The sequence below is a fragment of the Malurus melanocephalus genome, unplaced genomic scaffold (assembly GCF_030028575.1).
Source record: "Malurus melanocephalus ecotype Western Australia unplaced genomic scaffold, MMel_1.1 scaffold_845, whole genome shotgun sequence".
Classification (NCBI taxonomy): domain Eukaryota; kingdom Metazoa; phylum Chordata; class Aves; order Passeriformes; family Maluridae; genus Malurus; species Malurus melanocephalus.
Window position 1 is genome coordinate 81,549 of NW_026624077.1, and position 16,323 is coordinate 97,871.

Sequence of the window (16,323 nt, forward strand, 5' to 3'; positions counted from 1 at the left end):
GTCAGCGCTCCGTGTGTTCCCAGCATGGCCGTGTTGTTCAGCACGTTCAAATCCCCATGGTGGGCACTGGGCTCGGTGCCAGGTGATGGCTCTGAGTGTCCCCAGCCACAGCTGTCCCTTCTGGGTCCTGGGTCTCCTCTGAAGGTGTCCCTGCCCAAAGTCAGGGCTTGGAATGAAATGATCTTTAAGGTCTCTTCCAACCCCAGCCATCCTATGATCCTTGCTCCGTGCTGGAGCTGGGATCCTAAAAGGAAACCCACACGAGGAGTGGTGTGGGGGGAGCAGCATCCCTGCAGGAGGGGACAGAGACAGCCAGAGGTGTCATTTCATAACCCCACGATTTAATCACACCTCGACTCATTGTCTCTTGTGCCTGCAGCCAGCACAGCACCCAGAATTCTTGGCCATCCCGCCATCCCTCATGGGTGGGAAGCCTTCTTGCTACTTCCAAGGGGTTTCCATCCCATCTGCTGGGATGCCAGGGAAYATCCCAGTGCCTGTCTGCCCCGGTCCCCATCGTCAGCCAGCTCTTAGGGGTCTTGCCCCTCTCTGAGACCCCAGTGGGTCAATCAGCCTGTCTCCAGCACTGCTTCCTTCATCCCTGCTCCTGTCAGTGGGAAGCCATCAGGCAGGAGATTGTCAGGATCGAGCATTGATTCTGGCTTTGTTTTCCAAGCCATTGGATAAGGCTCCCCACTCTGTTCATCCTTCCTTTTTTCAGCTCACAGGGAACAGATCTTTGCTGCCATTCCCAGTCAGCACTGGTCACAACCTGAGCCTGTTTCCATCGATCGTCTGCTCCAGYCAAAGTCCAGGTTTCCCCATTCTGCAGCCTCTTCCCACCTGGCAATTTTCCACYCGGCTTTTGTCCTCCTCCTGCCTGRTGGTGCCTCTGATGGGCTCTTTCCAAAGGTCTGGAGACCTTCCCAGGGTGGGACCTGGACGGGTGACAGCTGGTTGTGGTACAGGTGCCCATCCCTCAGGGAATGTGGGGGGCTCCACTGAAGGGGATGAGTCCACTCARGGTGCAGGTGTCCCATGGAAAGCCCGCTGCCCCATCCCTTGTGCCCTGTGTGAGGGCTGTGGCAACTGGGGGAGGGTGGGAGTAACTGGTGAGCAACTGGGGGCCAACTGTAGGCCTAGAGAAGAGGATCCAGCAGCCAGCTGGGATCAGCTGGGAGTAACTGGAGYRACTGGGAGTGACTGGGGRGCAGCTGTAGGCCTACAGAAGARAATCCCAGGGATTGCCAATCCCAGTGGGCAACTGGGACCTGCTGGGTGTAACTGGGAGCAGTTGGCAGTAACTGGGGGMAGCTGGGGGTAACTGGGAGTAGGTGAGGGGCAGTGAGGGACAACTGGGGGAGCTGAGGATGACTGGGGAGAAGACATGGGGTAATGGGAGAAAGTCCAGCCGGCAACTGGGAGTAAGAGGAGGCAGCTGACGGTACAAGACAAGGAGCACAACTCGATGTGACTGAGGGCAGCTGCGGGCAACCGGCGGCAGTTGGTGTGCTGAGAGGCCGTTGTGGGGTGCCAGGGTGAGCCTGGGGGCGGCTGTGAGGCGCTGGTGCGGACTGGCACAGCCCGGAGGAACTGGSAGGGARYYGRGGGGCACTGGGACSGCSGGGGCTGTGAGGCGGCCATGGCCACGCCCCTTAGCGGTGACCACGCCCCCTGACCACGCCCCCTGACCATGGCCACGCCCTCCCCCCACCCCAGGCCCGGCCCTGCCCCGGGCGGCTGTCGCGGTCCGATGACGCAAGCGGGAGCGCGGCGCGCGGCGCGGCCTGTCCGCCATGTCGAAGACCGTGGCCTATTTCTACGATCCGGACGTGGGSAACTTCCACTATGGTGAGAGCGGGGCCCGGCGGGGCCGGGCGGGGCCAGGGCGGCACCGGGGCTGAGCGGCGGAGCGGCCGCGATGGGGCTGGGGCCGGGCCGGCGCCGGCTCTAGGCGGGGGTGTGGCCCAGCCCGCGCTCTCCCTCTGCCCATTCCAACCTTTTTCTCCTTTCCCTCTTTCTCCCCTTCCCCTCTTTATCCCCGTTCCCCCATCCCCTCCTCTCCCCGCCCCCTCCCTCTCTCCCGGCCGCGGTCAGACCTGTCCCGGAGCGCGGTGACGAGCCGCGGAGATCGGCAGCGGCCGTTGTTGTCCGCCTCAGCCCCGTTAATCCCCTCGCGGTTCCGTTCCAGGCGCGGGGCACCCCATGAAGCCGCATCGCCTGGCGCTCACACACAGCCTGGTGCTGCACTATGGCCTCTACAAGAAGATGATCGTAAGCCACGCGTGTGCGGGGGCCGCAGCCCTACCCGGGCGGGGGGTTTGGGACAGGAGAACACCACAGCGGGCTTTGAGAGCTCAGGAGTGTGAGAGGATCCAACCTGAGCCCCCCAGACCACCCAGGGCTGCTTTGAAGGGTCCATTGTTTGTTGACAGTGTCCTGATCGCACCTGTGTAACAGTGCCGTGCCTGGGGCTGTCACAATGCCCGTGTGGCATTKCTGTGTCTGCAGCACCTGCTGGGAGGGACCAGTGACCTCCGGGAATGGGGCTGTTCAGCCTGGGGAAGAGAARGATCCAGGGAAAACTTAGAGCCCTTTTCAGGGCCTCAGGGGGCTCCAGAAGAGCTTGAGAGGGACTGGGGACAAGGGATGGAGGGACAGGACACAGGGAATGGCTTCCCACTGCCAGAGGGCAGGGATGGATGGGATATTGGGAAGGAATTGTTCCCTGKGASGGTGGGGAGGCCCTGGCACAGGGTGCCCAGAGAAGCTGTGGCTGCCCCTGGATCCCTGGCAGTGCCCAAGGCCAGGCTGGACATTGGAGCTGGGAGCAGCCTGGGATGGTGGGAGGGGTCCCTTCAAACCAGCCACTTCTTCTGTTGCTCCTGAGCCCAAAGCTGGATGACYCTGGGAGTTGCTCTGAGCTCTGGAAGTGTTTGTAGAGCTCAGCCCTGGGCTGTCAGTGCAGTTGTAGAGGATTCCAAGGAACTGGTGAAGTCAGCCATGTTTGCAGATCATAGAGGTGCAATTTATGAAAGGAATTTTTGATGTTTAAACATGAGAAAGTTCCCTTAATTAGTGTAATTCCCTGATAAAATTGCATCCAGTGCAGTGACTCTGTGAAGATGCAGCGCTTGCGGGGAATGTGGGGAGTCTTTGCAGAATTTCTCTTCCAGATTTTTACTCTCAGTCTGTGAACTTCCACAAGTAACTTCCTTGTAGTTGGGCTTTTCCTTGCAGGAACAAACAAAAACCATGTTCTGACCTAACACTTCTAAATGGCAAATCTGTGGCTGAAGGATGCAGTGGCAGAGCTCCACATTTTTAGTCTTGAAATTCTTTTTTTGGGATTTATGTTTTCCAGAAGATGCCTCTGGGATAAAAAGGGATAAAACCTCAGAGATGACTTCATCCCAAGCAGTCAGGGGCTGGCAAAGTCAGGAGCAAATAAAAGCAGGGATTTGGGAAAGTTGGGACTGAAAAAAGCCCTGCTAACTTTGTGTTGTGGTTGGATTGTTACCTCTCCCTCTTTAAAATAGCAGGCTGGTGATCCTGTCAGGCTGGGTTTGCCTCTTCCCACCTTTCCCAGCTCAGGAAGGTGGGTGGGATTGCTGGGAAGGGTGGAAGCAGGCAGGTTTCTTGTGCCAGCAGCTGAGTGAAGGTTTCAGTCTTCCCTCCCTTTCTGTRTCCCACATCTCTACTACGAGAGAGCCTCTGGGTATCCAGTGAGAGCCATTTCTTCTCTCTTTACCATMAGTTTTGGTCTTGTTTGGTTTAACAGACCATCTGGATTCCTGGGGATCKCTGGCAGAGCCCTCCTGGGAATAGCTCCTGCATTTCCCCTCAGCAGCTGCTCTGAGGAGTTGTTTCCATCCCCATGTTTGAGTTGTCAGAGGCAGCAGCCTCTGAGAAACATCCAGCTCCACAAATCCATGTGGAGAACACCAGGAGAGGAGGAGATGGRCTTGTTTGGGTGTATTGTGGCTCTGAAAATGAACAGGTTTCCTGCTTAGTCCAGAATACAGGAACATGGTGCAGTTTTCCTCATAAATTTCCCTTTGGAGACTAGTTCATGCATCTTCCTGTTACGTCCATGTTCCACTTTTTCTATAAGATGATTGCTTTTAGTAAGATAAATTTGGAATCATAAGAAAAGATCTCTTATCAATTGAATTTCCTCTCCCAGGTACGTGGTGTTAATTTTTAACTTCCCCTCCACTGAGGCTTGTGCTCTAAGTGCCAAATTGGCAAACCCGTGTGTTGCACTGAATTTGGGTCCATCCAGCTCCCTTACCATTTTTACCCCATTTTCCTTTCCAAAGGAAACAAAACTTATGCAACTCTCTCATCTGTCTGGGAGCTTTCTCCAAATAATTTGGAGCCTGTTGGCAAATCAGACAGAGGGATCAGAACCACCCCTAGATGAAGGCCTTAAAATTGTGGAAAACTGGTGACTCAGGAGGGAATGGTCCCCCCAGGGAAGGAAAAGCTGTGGTCTMTTTTGTTGCCCAAGGAGAGGGATGTGCTGTGGGGGAGGGAGAAATTTTGTGTTAAGAGCTGCAGTCAGGAGAGCCAGGAGATGAGTTTATGAAAGGGAAAAGTGAAAGGAAAGCAGGTTTCCTGGAGCAGCTGTTGAATTTAAATAAACACAAATGCCAGTGTTGGAACATTTTTGATGTACCTCATGCAGCTCACTTGCCAATTAGCTTGAGATTTCTGACAGCCCAAGGAAATGGGAGTTTGGATGGGAAATAACTGCTGCTTTTGTCTCTGGAAGGTGTTCAAGCCATACCAGGCATCCCAGCAYGACATGTGCCGCTTCCACTCCGAGGATTACATCGACTTCCTGCAGAGGGTCAGCCCCAACAACATGCAGGGCTTCACCAAGAGCCTCAATGCCTTCAACGTGGGTGATGACTGGTGAGTGCCCTCCTGCACTCAGGACTTGCTCCTCTGTTGGTCATAGCCTAACAGCTCTTTTGGAATGCTCCATTTCTTCCTTGGTTTTGGCCAGAATAAGGAGTGTCCCTCCTGTGTGTATCAGGTTATGGAGCCTCCTTGATTCCTTTCCTTTCTCTGTAGATGTTGCAGGACTCCTTTGTAGGTCTGGCTTTGGGTTTGTTGGGTTGCAGACTCTGCTTTGTTCTGGAAGAGTCTCCAGTTCTTCCAGAATGTGCCAAATGTCTTCTTTAAGGATTTGAGTGCTGCATCCAGTGTTGGGGGTCAAACGTGGAGCTGCTGGAGCCAGGCCAGAGGAGGCACCAGGATGGTCAGAGGGATGGAGCAGCTTTGCTGGGAGGAAAGGCTGGGATTGTTCAGATTATTCAGGAAAGAATTTTGAGGTGACCTCACTGTGGTCTTCCCGGATCTGAAGGGGCTGACAAGAGAGCTGTTTGGACAAAGGATGGAGGGACAGGGCACAGTGAATGGCTTCCCACTGCCAGAGAACAGTTAGATGGGATATTGGGAAGGAACTTTTTCCTGGGAGGGCAGGGAGGCCCTGGCACAGGGTGCCCAGAGAAGCTGTGGCTGCCCCTGGATCCCTGGCAGTGTCCAAGGCCAGGCTGGACAGGGCTGGGAGCACCCTGGGACTGTAGAAAGTGTCCCTGCCATGGCAGGGGTGGAATGGGATGTGCTTTAAGTTCCCTTTCAACCCAAACKCTTCAGGTATTCCATGATCCTCCAGCCAGATGAGAGCTATCATTTCTCTCTCCTGAGGCAGTGTCTGATCATATCCCAGCTCTGGGCACATCCCAGCCGAGCTGCAGGACAGACTTTGACATGTTTTGGGAGCAGTGAAACCTTTTGAAGACTGCCTTGGCAGCCCTGGGAGTCATTATCAAATTCTCTGAGTTTCCTGCTGGGTTTGCAGCCAGCTCACGSACCTGCTGGGGCTCAGTGAGTTACAAGCAGGGGCAGAGTGATCCTGATCCCAAATTAATTTTTTGACAGAGACCTGAGTTTTATTCTTGCTCAGGTATTATCCCTGGRCAGTTTTATTCCTGGCTTTGCTCTGGAGAAAAGTGGAGGAATGAGATGTTCTTTGTTTGATTTATTCATTCTTTTTTCAGCCCGGTGTTTCCAGGCCTCTTTGAATTTTGCTCTCGTTACACTGGGGCCTCTCTGCAGGGAGCAACACAGCTGAACAACAAGGTAAGGGGCCCGAGGTGCTGATCTTTTGGAACACAGCTRGAGCTTTGGAGGAGGAGGAAAAGCCAGAAAGGTGTTTGTGGGCCCCTGGAATGAGCAGGTGGAAGTGGGGAAGAGGGTACAGGGTTATTGTCACCATATTGTCACCTTCAACGCGCTTCTCTTTCCTCCCTTAGATCTGTGACATTGCCATTAACTGGGCAGGGGGCCTCCATCACGCCAAAAAGTTTGAGGTAATGAGGCAGATCTGTGTGTTCCTCTGTCTTTGAGGCTCAGGCTCCGTGTTGATCCCACTCTAAAGCTGTTGGGGTTTCTCTCTCTTCCAGGCTTCGGGTTTTTGTTACGTCAATGACATCGTTATCGGCATCCTGGAGCTGCTCAAGTAAGGACAGGGGCAAGGGCTGAACTCTGCTGGCTGCTTTGTGCTTTCCCTCTGCTTTCTCTCTGTTTCTTTGCCTCATTTCCTTTCTGGAATCCAGGAAGCCCAAAAACTCGATTTTTGTCCTGGTCTCATTTTAAGACATGAGAAAGATTTTGAGAATTGGAATAGCTGACTCCAGTTTTGCTGCATGAAGCTTGAGGGAYAGAGAAGAGTTCTCCAATCCCATTTCTCATCCATCTGTAACATTCATTTCAGGGGCTCCTGAGTCTCAGCTTTTTSTAGTAAATGCAAGTTTTGGTTCACTGGAGGCAGATAAATGACTCAAATCTTTCTGGAGCTGCTTGAGTGGCTTAAGAACAGGGCTTGGGTTACACATGGGTGATCAAAGGACACTTACACTCAGTAGAAAATAGGTTATTTTTCGTTTTAGGAAATGAAAATAAATTCAAAATGGAAGAGTTACAGAAATACCTTTGTTTCTTGAATTAATCTGAGATTTTATAGGGGTTTTTTTTTTGTGCTCTGAAGTGGTCTCCTTGTCACTGAATCTGCGACAAGTTGTCATGGAATTAGAAAGGATTTGGAGTTGACCAAACAGTAGTTACGTGACTGCTGGCAGGTTTACTTGCTCTCAAAGTCAGATTTGTGGGATGTACTGGGATTTCTTATTCCCCCTCCCTCTCTGCCCATCTCCCCTGTTCTGTTTGGCACCTCAGGATTTCCMTGGGTATCCCTGCACTTCCATTTTATAATTCCACCCACCAGAGGCCTCAAATACAGCCCAGTTACCCCTCCTGGGATATTATAAATGTCCCTATTCTTTTGTTCTCTGTTTCAGGATCCATTTCTGCAGCAGGTGACTGCATTTTGAGATTTTTTTTTTTTTGTGTCTGGCTGCTTCTCCAGTAGATTTAGCCCAGGCTAGAATTTTTGGTGCTCACCAGCTGGGACACAGTGCTCCAATACTGTGKCATGTGGAGGAAATGAGTGTTCCCACCTCCTCCTTGCCAGTTTGCATTTCATTTCCTGATGTGATTAAAATCACTGGAGCTCTTAAAGATTAACTATGAGCACGTTGGAAACCAAAATCTTTTTAACACCCAGCTGGTTAAACAAGTTATATTCCAAGATATTTCTGCCCCTATCTAAAAACCTTTTATTCTAATACCCATTTCAGAGCACACCAGAAGAAAATGTTTTAAACACTAATTCCCAAGCACATCAAAACCAAGTGTTTGAGTGTGTACAAATGCCTGGGATCCCAACAGTTTGATGTGTTTGTTCCACAGGTATCACCCCCGTGTGCTGTACATTGACATCGATATCCATCACGGGGACGGGGTGCAGGAGGCTTTCTACCTCACAGACCGTGTCATGACAGTGTCATTTCACAAATATGGCAACTATTTCTTCCCTGGCACAGGTAGGTGTTTACTTTCTAGTGTGAGCCTGCTTTCAGGATCCTTTGGAAGCTCTGCTGGAGCAGAACAGTGTAAATCACAAAATTTAACCTGCAAAGGGAAACAGTGGGAGAAAGTGATTACAGGGGAACAGAACTGGAGTTGTTTGTAGAAAGGGTTCCTGATCAGGTGCAGAGATTCAGCCCAGCCCAGATCTGGCCTTTCCACAGCTTTGAAGGCTCAGGGCTGTTGTGACTGTCCTGTTCTGCAGGTGACATGTATGAGGTTGGTGCAGAGAGTGGCCGTTACTATTGTCTCAACGTGCCCCTACGAGATGGCATCGATGACCAAAGTAGGTGTTCCCTACCCTTTCCCCTTGCCCCAGGGCTTTCCTGCTGCTCCAGAGCCATGACAAATCCTCCTTTCTCTCCAAAGGTTATAAGCACCTCTTCCAGCCAGTCATTAACCAGGTGGTAGATTACTATCAGCCCACCTGCATAGTCCTGCAGGTAAGGAAGCAAACCTCTCTGYACACATCCACACCTTTCAGAGGCTGGGGAGGGCTATCCCTGTTTTCCCTTTTGTCCCTGGGATATCAGGATTGGTGTGGATCTGGAAAGCAATGCCAGAATTCCCTTGTTGTTCTGTTCCCCAGTGTGGTGCCGATTCTCTGGGTTGTGACCGGCTGGGATGTTTTAACCTCAGTATAAGAGGCCATGGGTAAGTACAGCAGGGCTGGGCACAGAAAAAACACCTGAAGGGTGCTAGGAGTCTCTGCTGGGATGTTTGAGCTTTGACTTTGGCTTGCCAGCAGTTTTTGGGTTTTTTTTTTAACAGTTGTGTGACTGGAGGGAGTCTGAGAATGAGGCTTTGTACAAGGTGCTGCAAGGGGGTGGTGGAGGAGGARGCCACAGGGATGGCCCTGGGGCTGGAGCCAGGGCTGGGACAGCTGGGTGTGTTCAGCTGGAGGAGAGAAGGCTCCAGAGAGAYCCCAGAGTGTTCCCTTCCAGTGTTTAAAGGGGCTTCAGGAGMGCTGGAGGGGGACTTGGGTTAAGAGGAAATGGCTTGCCAGTGCCAGAGGGCAGGGATGGATGGGATATTGGGAAGGAATTGTTCCCTGGGAGGGTGGGGAGGCCCTGGCACAGGGTGCCCAGAGAAGCTGTGGCTGCCCCTGGATCCCTGGCAGTGTCCAAGGCCAGGCTGGAGCACTCTGGGATGGTGGAAGGTGTCCCTGTCTGTGGCAGGGGGTGGAGGGAGATGGGATTTAATGTCCYTTCCAACCCAAGCCCTGTGATAGTGATTCTGTGGTTCACACCTGAAGCTCCAGGTGTGTCACACCAGCTGTGGTGGTGTTGGAGTTCAGGGGAGCATTTCTGAYGTGTGAACCTGTGCTGCAGTTTCCAGCTCTGGCATTTTGCTGTTTGGGGTTTGTAGGGAATGTGTGGAGTACGTGAAGAGCTTCAACATCCCCTTGCTGGTGCTGGGAGGAGGAGGTTACACAGTCCGGAACGTGGCACGCTGCTGGTGAGTCCTYTCTGCCTGGTGAGGGGTGCTGGTTGGGCAGCTGCTGTGGGGTTTGTCCCTGCATTTCCCATGTCCCTTTCAATGGACTGAGCTCCTCTTTTTCCATCTTCCCAGGACTTACGAAACGTCCTTGCTCGTAGATGAACCCATTAGTGATGAACTCCCATACAGTGGTAAGCTGCACTTGCCTTTTTTCCTCCTTAGCTGAGCTAAATCCTTGAGATGTTCTACTCTGCATTGACCAGGGCCAAACTGTCAGCACTTTCTGGCCTTGGAGTGTCCAAGACCARGTTGGATGGAGCAGCCTGGGATAGTGGGAGGTGTTCCTGCCCATGGTAGGGGTTGGAATGAGATGARTTTTAAGATCYCTTCCCACCCAAACCATTCTGTGATCTCCCACCATTCCATTGTGGACTTTGCTGGGCTGACACAGCCTTACGTGTCAGGTGTGATTTAGTTTGAGCCATTTCCTGTTTTGTCTCATCCCTTGCACTCAGAGCTGAGTATCGCTGTGGTTTTTGGGCTCTGCTTACTCTCAGGCAGGTGGGAGGGTGAGCTCTGCTCTCTGCACAGCTTCTGGAGAAGGAARAGGAGGAGGAAAAGCCAGAAGGGTGTTTGTGGGCCCCCTGTGCTCTAACTGTGCCTGCTTCCATCCCAGAGTACTTCGAGTATTTCGCTCCAGACTTCACCCTTCACCCTGATGTCAGCACAAGGATTGAGAATCAGAACTCCAGGCAGGTGAGTGCCTGCAGCTGTGCTGCAATATCAGCTTTGAATTTCTGAAACCCTCTGGTGGATGCTGTGTCCTGGGAAACCAGGTAGAGCACAAGGCAAAAAACCAAAACCTAGGTTGTCTGTATATCCTGTGTGCTTGATCAAATTATTTCTCTTTCAGTCCAATGATAGAATTAACTCTCCCACCCCCTGTGCTCTGTGTTGTGGGTTGACCCTGGCTCGATGCCAGGTACCCACTAGGTCTCCCTATCACTCCCTTTCCCTCTGGGACAGGGGAGAGTTAGATGGCAAAAAGCCAGCAGGGTGAGATGAAGTAGTTTTATTGCAGCAAAGACTTGCGCGTGCAAAAGCTAAAGGAAAAAAAAAAGAAATCAATCTCTGCTTCCCATTAGCAGCGTTGGTCTGGCACTTCCCGGGAAGCAGGGCTTCAGTACACGTAGTGGTTGCTCCAGAAGGCAAACATTGAAAACTCATGAATGCCCCCACTTCCTTCTCTCTCTCCTCGCTTACATATCTGAGCTGACGCCATATGGTGTGGAATATCCCTTTGGTTGTTTTGGGTCAGCTGGTCATGTCCCCTCCCAGGATCTTACACACTGCCATCCCTTTGAGGGGGAAGGAATGTCAGAGGGACAGCGCTGCTCAGCAATAGCCAAAACACTGCTCTGTTATCAGCTCCTGTGCAGCCACTCATGCAAAGCACAGCACTGGAAGGGCCTGAGCTTTACCTCAGTCAGACCCAATACAATCTCCACCCCTTATTCCATACCATTTACGTCATACTCAGATTCCACAGAATCTATATGTATCTCTTCCAATTCTTTAATTTCCTGTATTTCTCATTACTAGAATCCTTTCTTATCCACACATACAGCTCAAACCACATCTTTAAACCATTAATTTCCCGAGGTCTCCACTCCAGCAGGATGAGGGGTCAGGGCAGGAGAAGTTGCTCGCTTGATGGCTGGGCACCAACACTGTCCTGGCTAATCATAATATTCTTCTTACTTTTTGTCAAAATTCCTCCTTCATCACTCCTGCTACTTTATCTCCTGCAACATACAATTTGCATCATAGATTATTCTTACCCCAAGGTTAAATCTCCTTGAGGTATACACCGTGTCGCCCCATCCCTTTGCATTGCCCACCAAGTACACCCAGGTCCTTGGGCAAAGACAATCCCACGAATGGGTTTGCCTTTTCCCGTGGGGGAAGAAATCCACACTGACTTTCCTAGCCACTTCCCTGTGTGTAACGCAGGGACCTTGTCTCCTTCCACAGTGTCTAATGGCTTAGTTTGGGCAGGACCAGGGCAGTTAGCAGATCCCCTTGTGTTGACCAGCCAAGTGGCTTCTGCTAAGTTTGTATCCCAATGTTTCCATGTGCCATTACCCAATGCCCTTAGCATAGTTTTAAGCGGCCCCTTGTATCTTTTGATATTCCCGGAGGCCTGTGGATGATAGGGGATATGATATATCCACTTGATGCCATGTCTCTTTGCCCAGGAGTTTATAAGATTATTTYGAAAATGAGTCCTGTTGTCCGACTCAATTCTTTCTGGGGTTCCATGTCGCCATAAGATATGCCTTTCAAGACCTGAGATTGTATTCCGGGCAGTGGCATGGTTCACTGGGTATGTCTCCAACCAGCTGCTTGTTGCCTCTACCATGGTGAGGATATAACACTTGCCTTGGCGTGTTTGTGGCAAAGGCCCAATGTGATCAGCTTGCCAGGCCTCACCATACTGGAAACSCAGCCACCGCCCTCTATTCCAGAGAGGCTTCACTCGCTGGGCTCCCTTGATAGCAGCACACGTTTCACATTCATGTATAACCTGGCTGAGAGCCTCCGTGGTCAGGTTCACTCCTCGATCACGAGCAAATCTGAATGTTGCATCTCTTCCAAGATGACCTGATATTTCATGGGCCCATGGGGCTATGAACAGCTCACCCTTTCTTGCCCAGTCTAAGCAAAATAAAGATAAGCAATGTGGCCACTGAAGGCTGTATGCCACACAGGAGCTCAGAAGTTTACTACTTGAGAACTATTACTTACAATTATTAGAGAATTACTAGAGCGTGCAGTATATGTATATATAGATGTATATATAAAACTACCTTTATCTTTCCCCACGTTGGGGCACCAAGAAAGACTGTGTTGTGGGTTGACCCTGGCACGATGCCAGTTGCCCACTAGGTCTCCCTATCACTCCCTTTCCTTCTGGGACAGGGGGAAGTAAGATGGTGAACAGCCAGCAGGGTGAGATAAAGTAGTTTTATTACAGCAAAAATACAAAATATAAGCAAAGCATTGCATGTGCAAAAGCTAAAGGGAAAAAAAAAAAAGAAATCAATCTCTACTTCCCATTAGCAGCGTTGTTCAGGCACTTCCCGGGAAGCAGGGCTTCAGTACACGTAGTGGTTGCTCCAGAAGGCAAACATTGAAAACTCATGAATGCCCCCCCTTCCTTCTCTCTCTCCTCACTTACATATCTGAGCTGACGCCATATGGTGTGAAATATCCCTTTGTTTGTTCTGGGTCAGCTGGCCTGGTCATGTCCCCTCCCAGGATCTTACACAGGCCCATCCCTTTGAGGGGGAAGGAGTGTCAGAGGGACAGCCCTGCTTTGGCAGTAGCCAAAACACTGCTCTGTTATCAGCTCCTGTCCAGCCACTCATGCAAAGCACCGTACTGGAAGGGCTTGAGCTTTACCTCAGTCAGACCCAATACACTCTGATAAATGGCTTTTTGCACAGATTTTTTTCTCCTGGCACCACGCACATGATGCAGGCAGGTGACAGAGCTGTGGCTCTGCAGACTGACACATCCACTGTGATGATCCCTCTGTTTTTTCCCTGCAGTACTTGGATCAGATCAGGCAGACGATATTTGAGAATCTGAAGATGCTAAATCACGCTCCCAGCGTGCAGATCCACGATGTCCCCTCAGATCTGCTCAGCTATGATCGCACAGATGAGCCCGATCCAGAGGAAAGGGGCTCTGAGGAAAACTACAGCAGGTACCAGAGCTTGTTCTGGGGAATTGGGCTTCCCTCTCTGCCCTGGGAGTGGATCAGTGGAATCCATCTGTGTCCTAGAATCCCAGAATTTGGGGTTGGAAGGGACCTTAAAGACATCTCATTTTCATGAGTGGCAGGGAAGCCACTTCTGAGCCTCTGGTTTTACCCAAGCAGCTTCTGTAGGAACATGTGGTCCCCTAATATGACATTCCCTCCAGCCCTAGGGGTTCCAGGCTCTCTTTCCTCGCTGACAGGGATTTCTCTTCCCCCAGGCCTGAAGCTGCCAACGAGTTTTACGACGGTGACCACGACAATGACAAAGAGAGTGATGTGGAGATCTGAGGGCTCTGTGTGGGCTCTGGACTGCGGGGCCTCCCGCCTTGGACATGGGTGCTTGGAGCACAGAACTGGGCCCTGGAGGAGCCAGTTGAACCCTCCCTTCATCTTGGATTGCATGTGGTGGCARCAGAGACAGCCCCACTGCAGGCTCCTGCCACCTGGAGAGGCACAGAGGTGACATGTGTTCCTTGCTTGCCACCACATCCCAGTTCCGGCTGTCACCGCTCTGGGAATGGAACCCGTGCTGTGTGCTGGCTGGCAGCCATGTGACTGCCCTCAGAGGCTGACCCACGCTCCAGATTCCCAGGCAGGCTCCTGCTGGCCAGGTGGGAGCTACAGGAGTTGTGCCTACGATCTCTGCCTCTCTCCAGCAGCTCTGGATCCATCCTGCTGTCCCCACCTTCAGGCAGGTACCACCCCATGTCCTCTGCAGCCTGCACTGAGAGCTGCTTCTGATGTCCCTTGTAACCAGCTGCTGCTCCACAGCTCCAGGAATTATTGCAGAAGGCCRGGCCAATTGTGGGGTAGGGGTTGGGATGTCCCTGGAGCAGGGAGCAGCTCGATGGAGTGGATGGAAGGATGTGTGCAGAGCATTGTTCCTTCCCCCACACCCAGATCTGCATTCACAAACGAGTTCTGCAACACTTTGAGTTGCACACGACCTCCTTGTTGTGTTTATTCCTTGAGAGGCTTAAATCCCTGTGGAACAGCGGTTTGGCTGCCCAGGTCAGTACTTAGTGTGTCCTGCACCTCTAAAGTAGTTTCCAGCTGTCTTTCCCCAGTTCACACAAGGTCCTCCTGTGTGTCWGCAAGAGATTTGCTCTGAGTGGAARCTGTTCCCTTGGCTGTACCCAGCAAGATGTTGCTCCTGGGTGAGGGAAGCTGCTCCCTCCAAGTGCTGTGTTCTTGCCCTGACACAGCAGACATTTCTCATGGCCATCCCTCAAATCCCAGACTTGGCTGCTCCTCCTCCCGAGCCCTCCCCTGGTACCTGTGGTGGTTTGGAACATGCTGTTTGGGGGGGTAGGAGGGTCCAGCYTCTGTACGGTTCTGTTTGTTTACTGATGTCTTTAAACATTAAAGAAGAGGCAGTATTTTTCTTACCTGACCTGGTGTTTGTCTGTTTAATCCTCACACCTTTTTGGCTCCTGTTCTCCCAAGGGTCCAGCATGTCCCTGCCAGGGGTARTGTCCACTGAATGAATGAATGGAGGGAATTCTTCTCCCCTGAGTAAATGTTGGTGAGTTTTTGGYATCACTGCRCATGAGAGCACCCTGAACTCSCTTTCAAGAGGCCAGGACACTCCTKTTGTGCCTCCCAAGTCCAGCAGAAACTTTGCAGGAAGCTGCAGAGCTGATTCAGGAAATCTTTCCTGCAGTTATTTTAAATACCATGATTTCTCTGAGTTGCAGGTACCCACTCTGTGTTAATACGTAACAGCCTCTGCACTTTGCACTCTCTGTCCCAAAGCCCTTTTGGGGTCTGTTTTGTAGTTCRTGTCACTCAAACATGAAGCAGACAGTAAGTCAGGGTTATTCCCAGTGAGTGCCCAGAGAAATCCCACAGAAATAAGTGGTCATGGAGTTGGAATGGGTGTGGAAAAGGATGATCAAAGGTCTAGCACAGCTCCTGTGTGAGGAAGGATTTGGTGGATCAGGATCCCTCAGCTGAGGAGGGAGAACTGATCTGGGAAAGGAGCCATAAAWTCCTAACTGTGTCAGTGTTGGAGGGAGGTTGTCCGAATTTATCAGAGGAGCAGGGACTTCACCAGGGCAGGGATCATAGGGAAGGTGACAGGACACAGGGAATGGCTTCCCACTGCCAGAGGGCAGGGATGGATGGGATATTGGGAGGGAATTGTTCCCTGGGAGGGTGGGGAGGCCCTGGCACAGGGTGCCCAGAGAAGCTGTGGCTGCCCCTGGATCCCTGGCAGTGTCCAAGGCCAGGCTGGACATTGGGGCTGGGAGCAGCCTGGGATGGTGGGACAGGATAGGCTTTAAGGTCCTTCAACCCAAACCATTCTGTGATTTTATCAAGTGAAGCTACCAAGGACCAGCTCAAAGATGGCTTTGAACACACAGAGTTCAGCCTCACAAGACTTTGTCACCAGGTCCCAGGAATATGATTTCAGAAAAGGTCTGGGAGAAAGAAGAAGAGATTGTAGTCTCAAGACACTTCTGAGTGCAAATAGTGGGTGAGTTCTCTGGAGAAGCCTTGGCTTACCCTGGGCTTGTGCCATTCCTGCMTTTATTTGGCCACTGGGCTCCATGGACCTCACTGTGACCCTTGTTTGACCAGCTGTGTTTGTTTCTGGAGTTCTGCAGCTGAGAAAATTCTTTGCAAACCAGGAGACACAAAATGCTGCTCCATTGACTGGACAAACTGGAAAAAAGGAATCCTTGTGTCCTAATAGAAAATCATTTGATTTGTTCAGTTTGCCACCTCAGCTGGTATCACAGACTGTTCCCTGTGCTGCTGRCACACCCCTGTAGCAAAACTGATTTGCAGAAGAAAACAGGCTTTGGAATAAAAAGGGAATATCCCCCTGTGAAGGTGGGAATGACTTCACCTTGCAGAGCCCCCTGCCAACTCTTCTCCCAGCACTGCCCAGGGTTTCTCTTTCAGAGTGCCCCTGTCTCCTGCGTTTTGAAACAAGGCTGGGATTTTGGAATATCATCTCACCTGGGTTTCTAAAGCTGGGTTTGTTTTCCTCTCTCTGGGAAATGGCTGGGACACAAGGTTGTTCTGCAGAGGTGTCACAGAGCTGCTGGAGC

At 51.5% G+C, this 16,323-nt stretch overlaps 2 protein-coding genes across 2 annotated transcripts in view; one reads left to right on the forward strand and one right to left on the reverse strand.

Moving 5' to 3' along the window:
• Nucleotides 1–2,209, reverse strand: part of RELL2 (RELT like 2) — a 15,784-nt gene extending 13,575 nt beyond the window's left edge. The window contains exon 1 of the mRNA XM_057385587.1: nucleotides 2,100–2,209. The gene's annotated coding sequence lies outside the window, so the exon portion shown is untranslated. The remainder of the gene's footprint in view (nucleotides 1–2,099) is intronic.
• HDAC3 (histone deacetylase 3) lies at nucleotides 1,732–14,657 on the forward strand. The gene is made up of 15 exons (XM_057385589.1): nucleotides 1,732–1,851; nucleotides 2,192–2,274; nucleotides 4,778–4,920; nucleotides 6,072–6,153; nucleotides 6,327–6,383; nucleotides 6,477–6,532; nucleotides 7,822–7,955; nucleotides 8,204–8,284; nucleotides 8,368–8,441; nucleotides 8,588–8,652; nucleotides 9,367–9,456; nucleotides 9,571–9,629; nucleotides 10,115–10,194; nucleotides 13,053–13,210; nucleotides 13,483–14,657. The coding sequence occupies exons 1-15, from the start codon at nucleotides 1,797–1,799 to the stop codon at nucleotides 13,550–13,552; spliced, it is 1,287 nt and encodes a 428-aa protein (XP_057241572.1). The 5' UTR covers nucleotides 1,732–1,796; the 3' UTR covers nucleotides 13,553–14,657.
• Nucleotides 14,658–16,323: the final 1,666 nt, after the last annotated feature.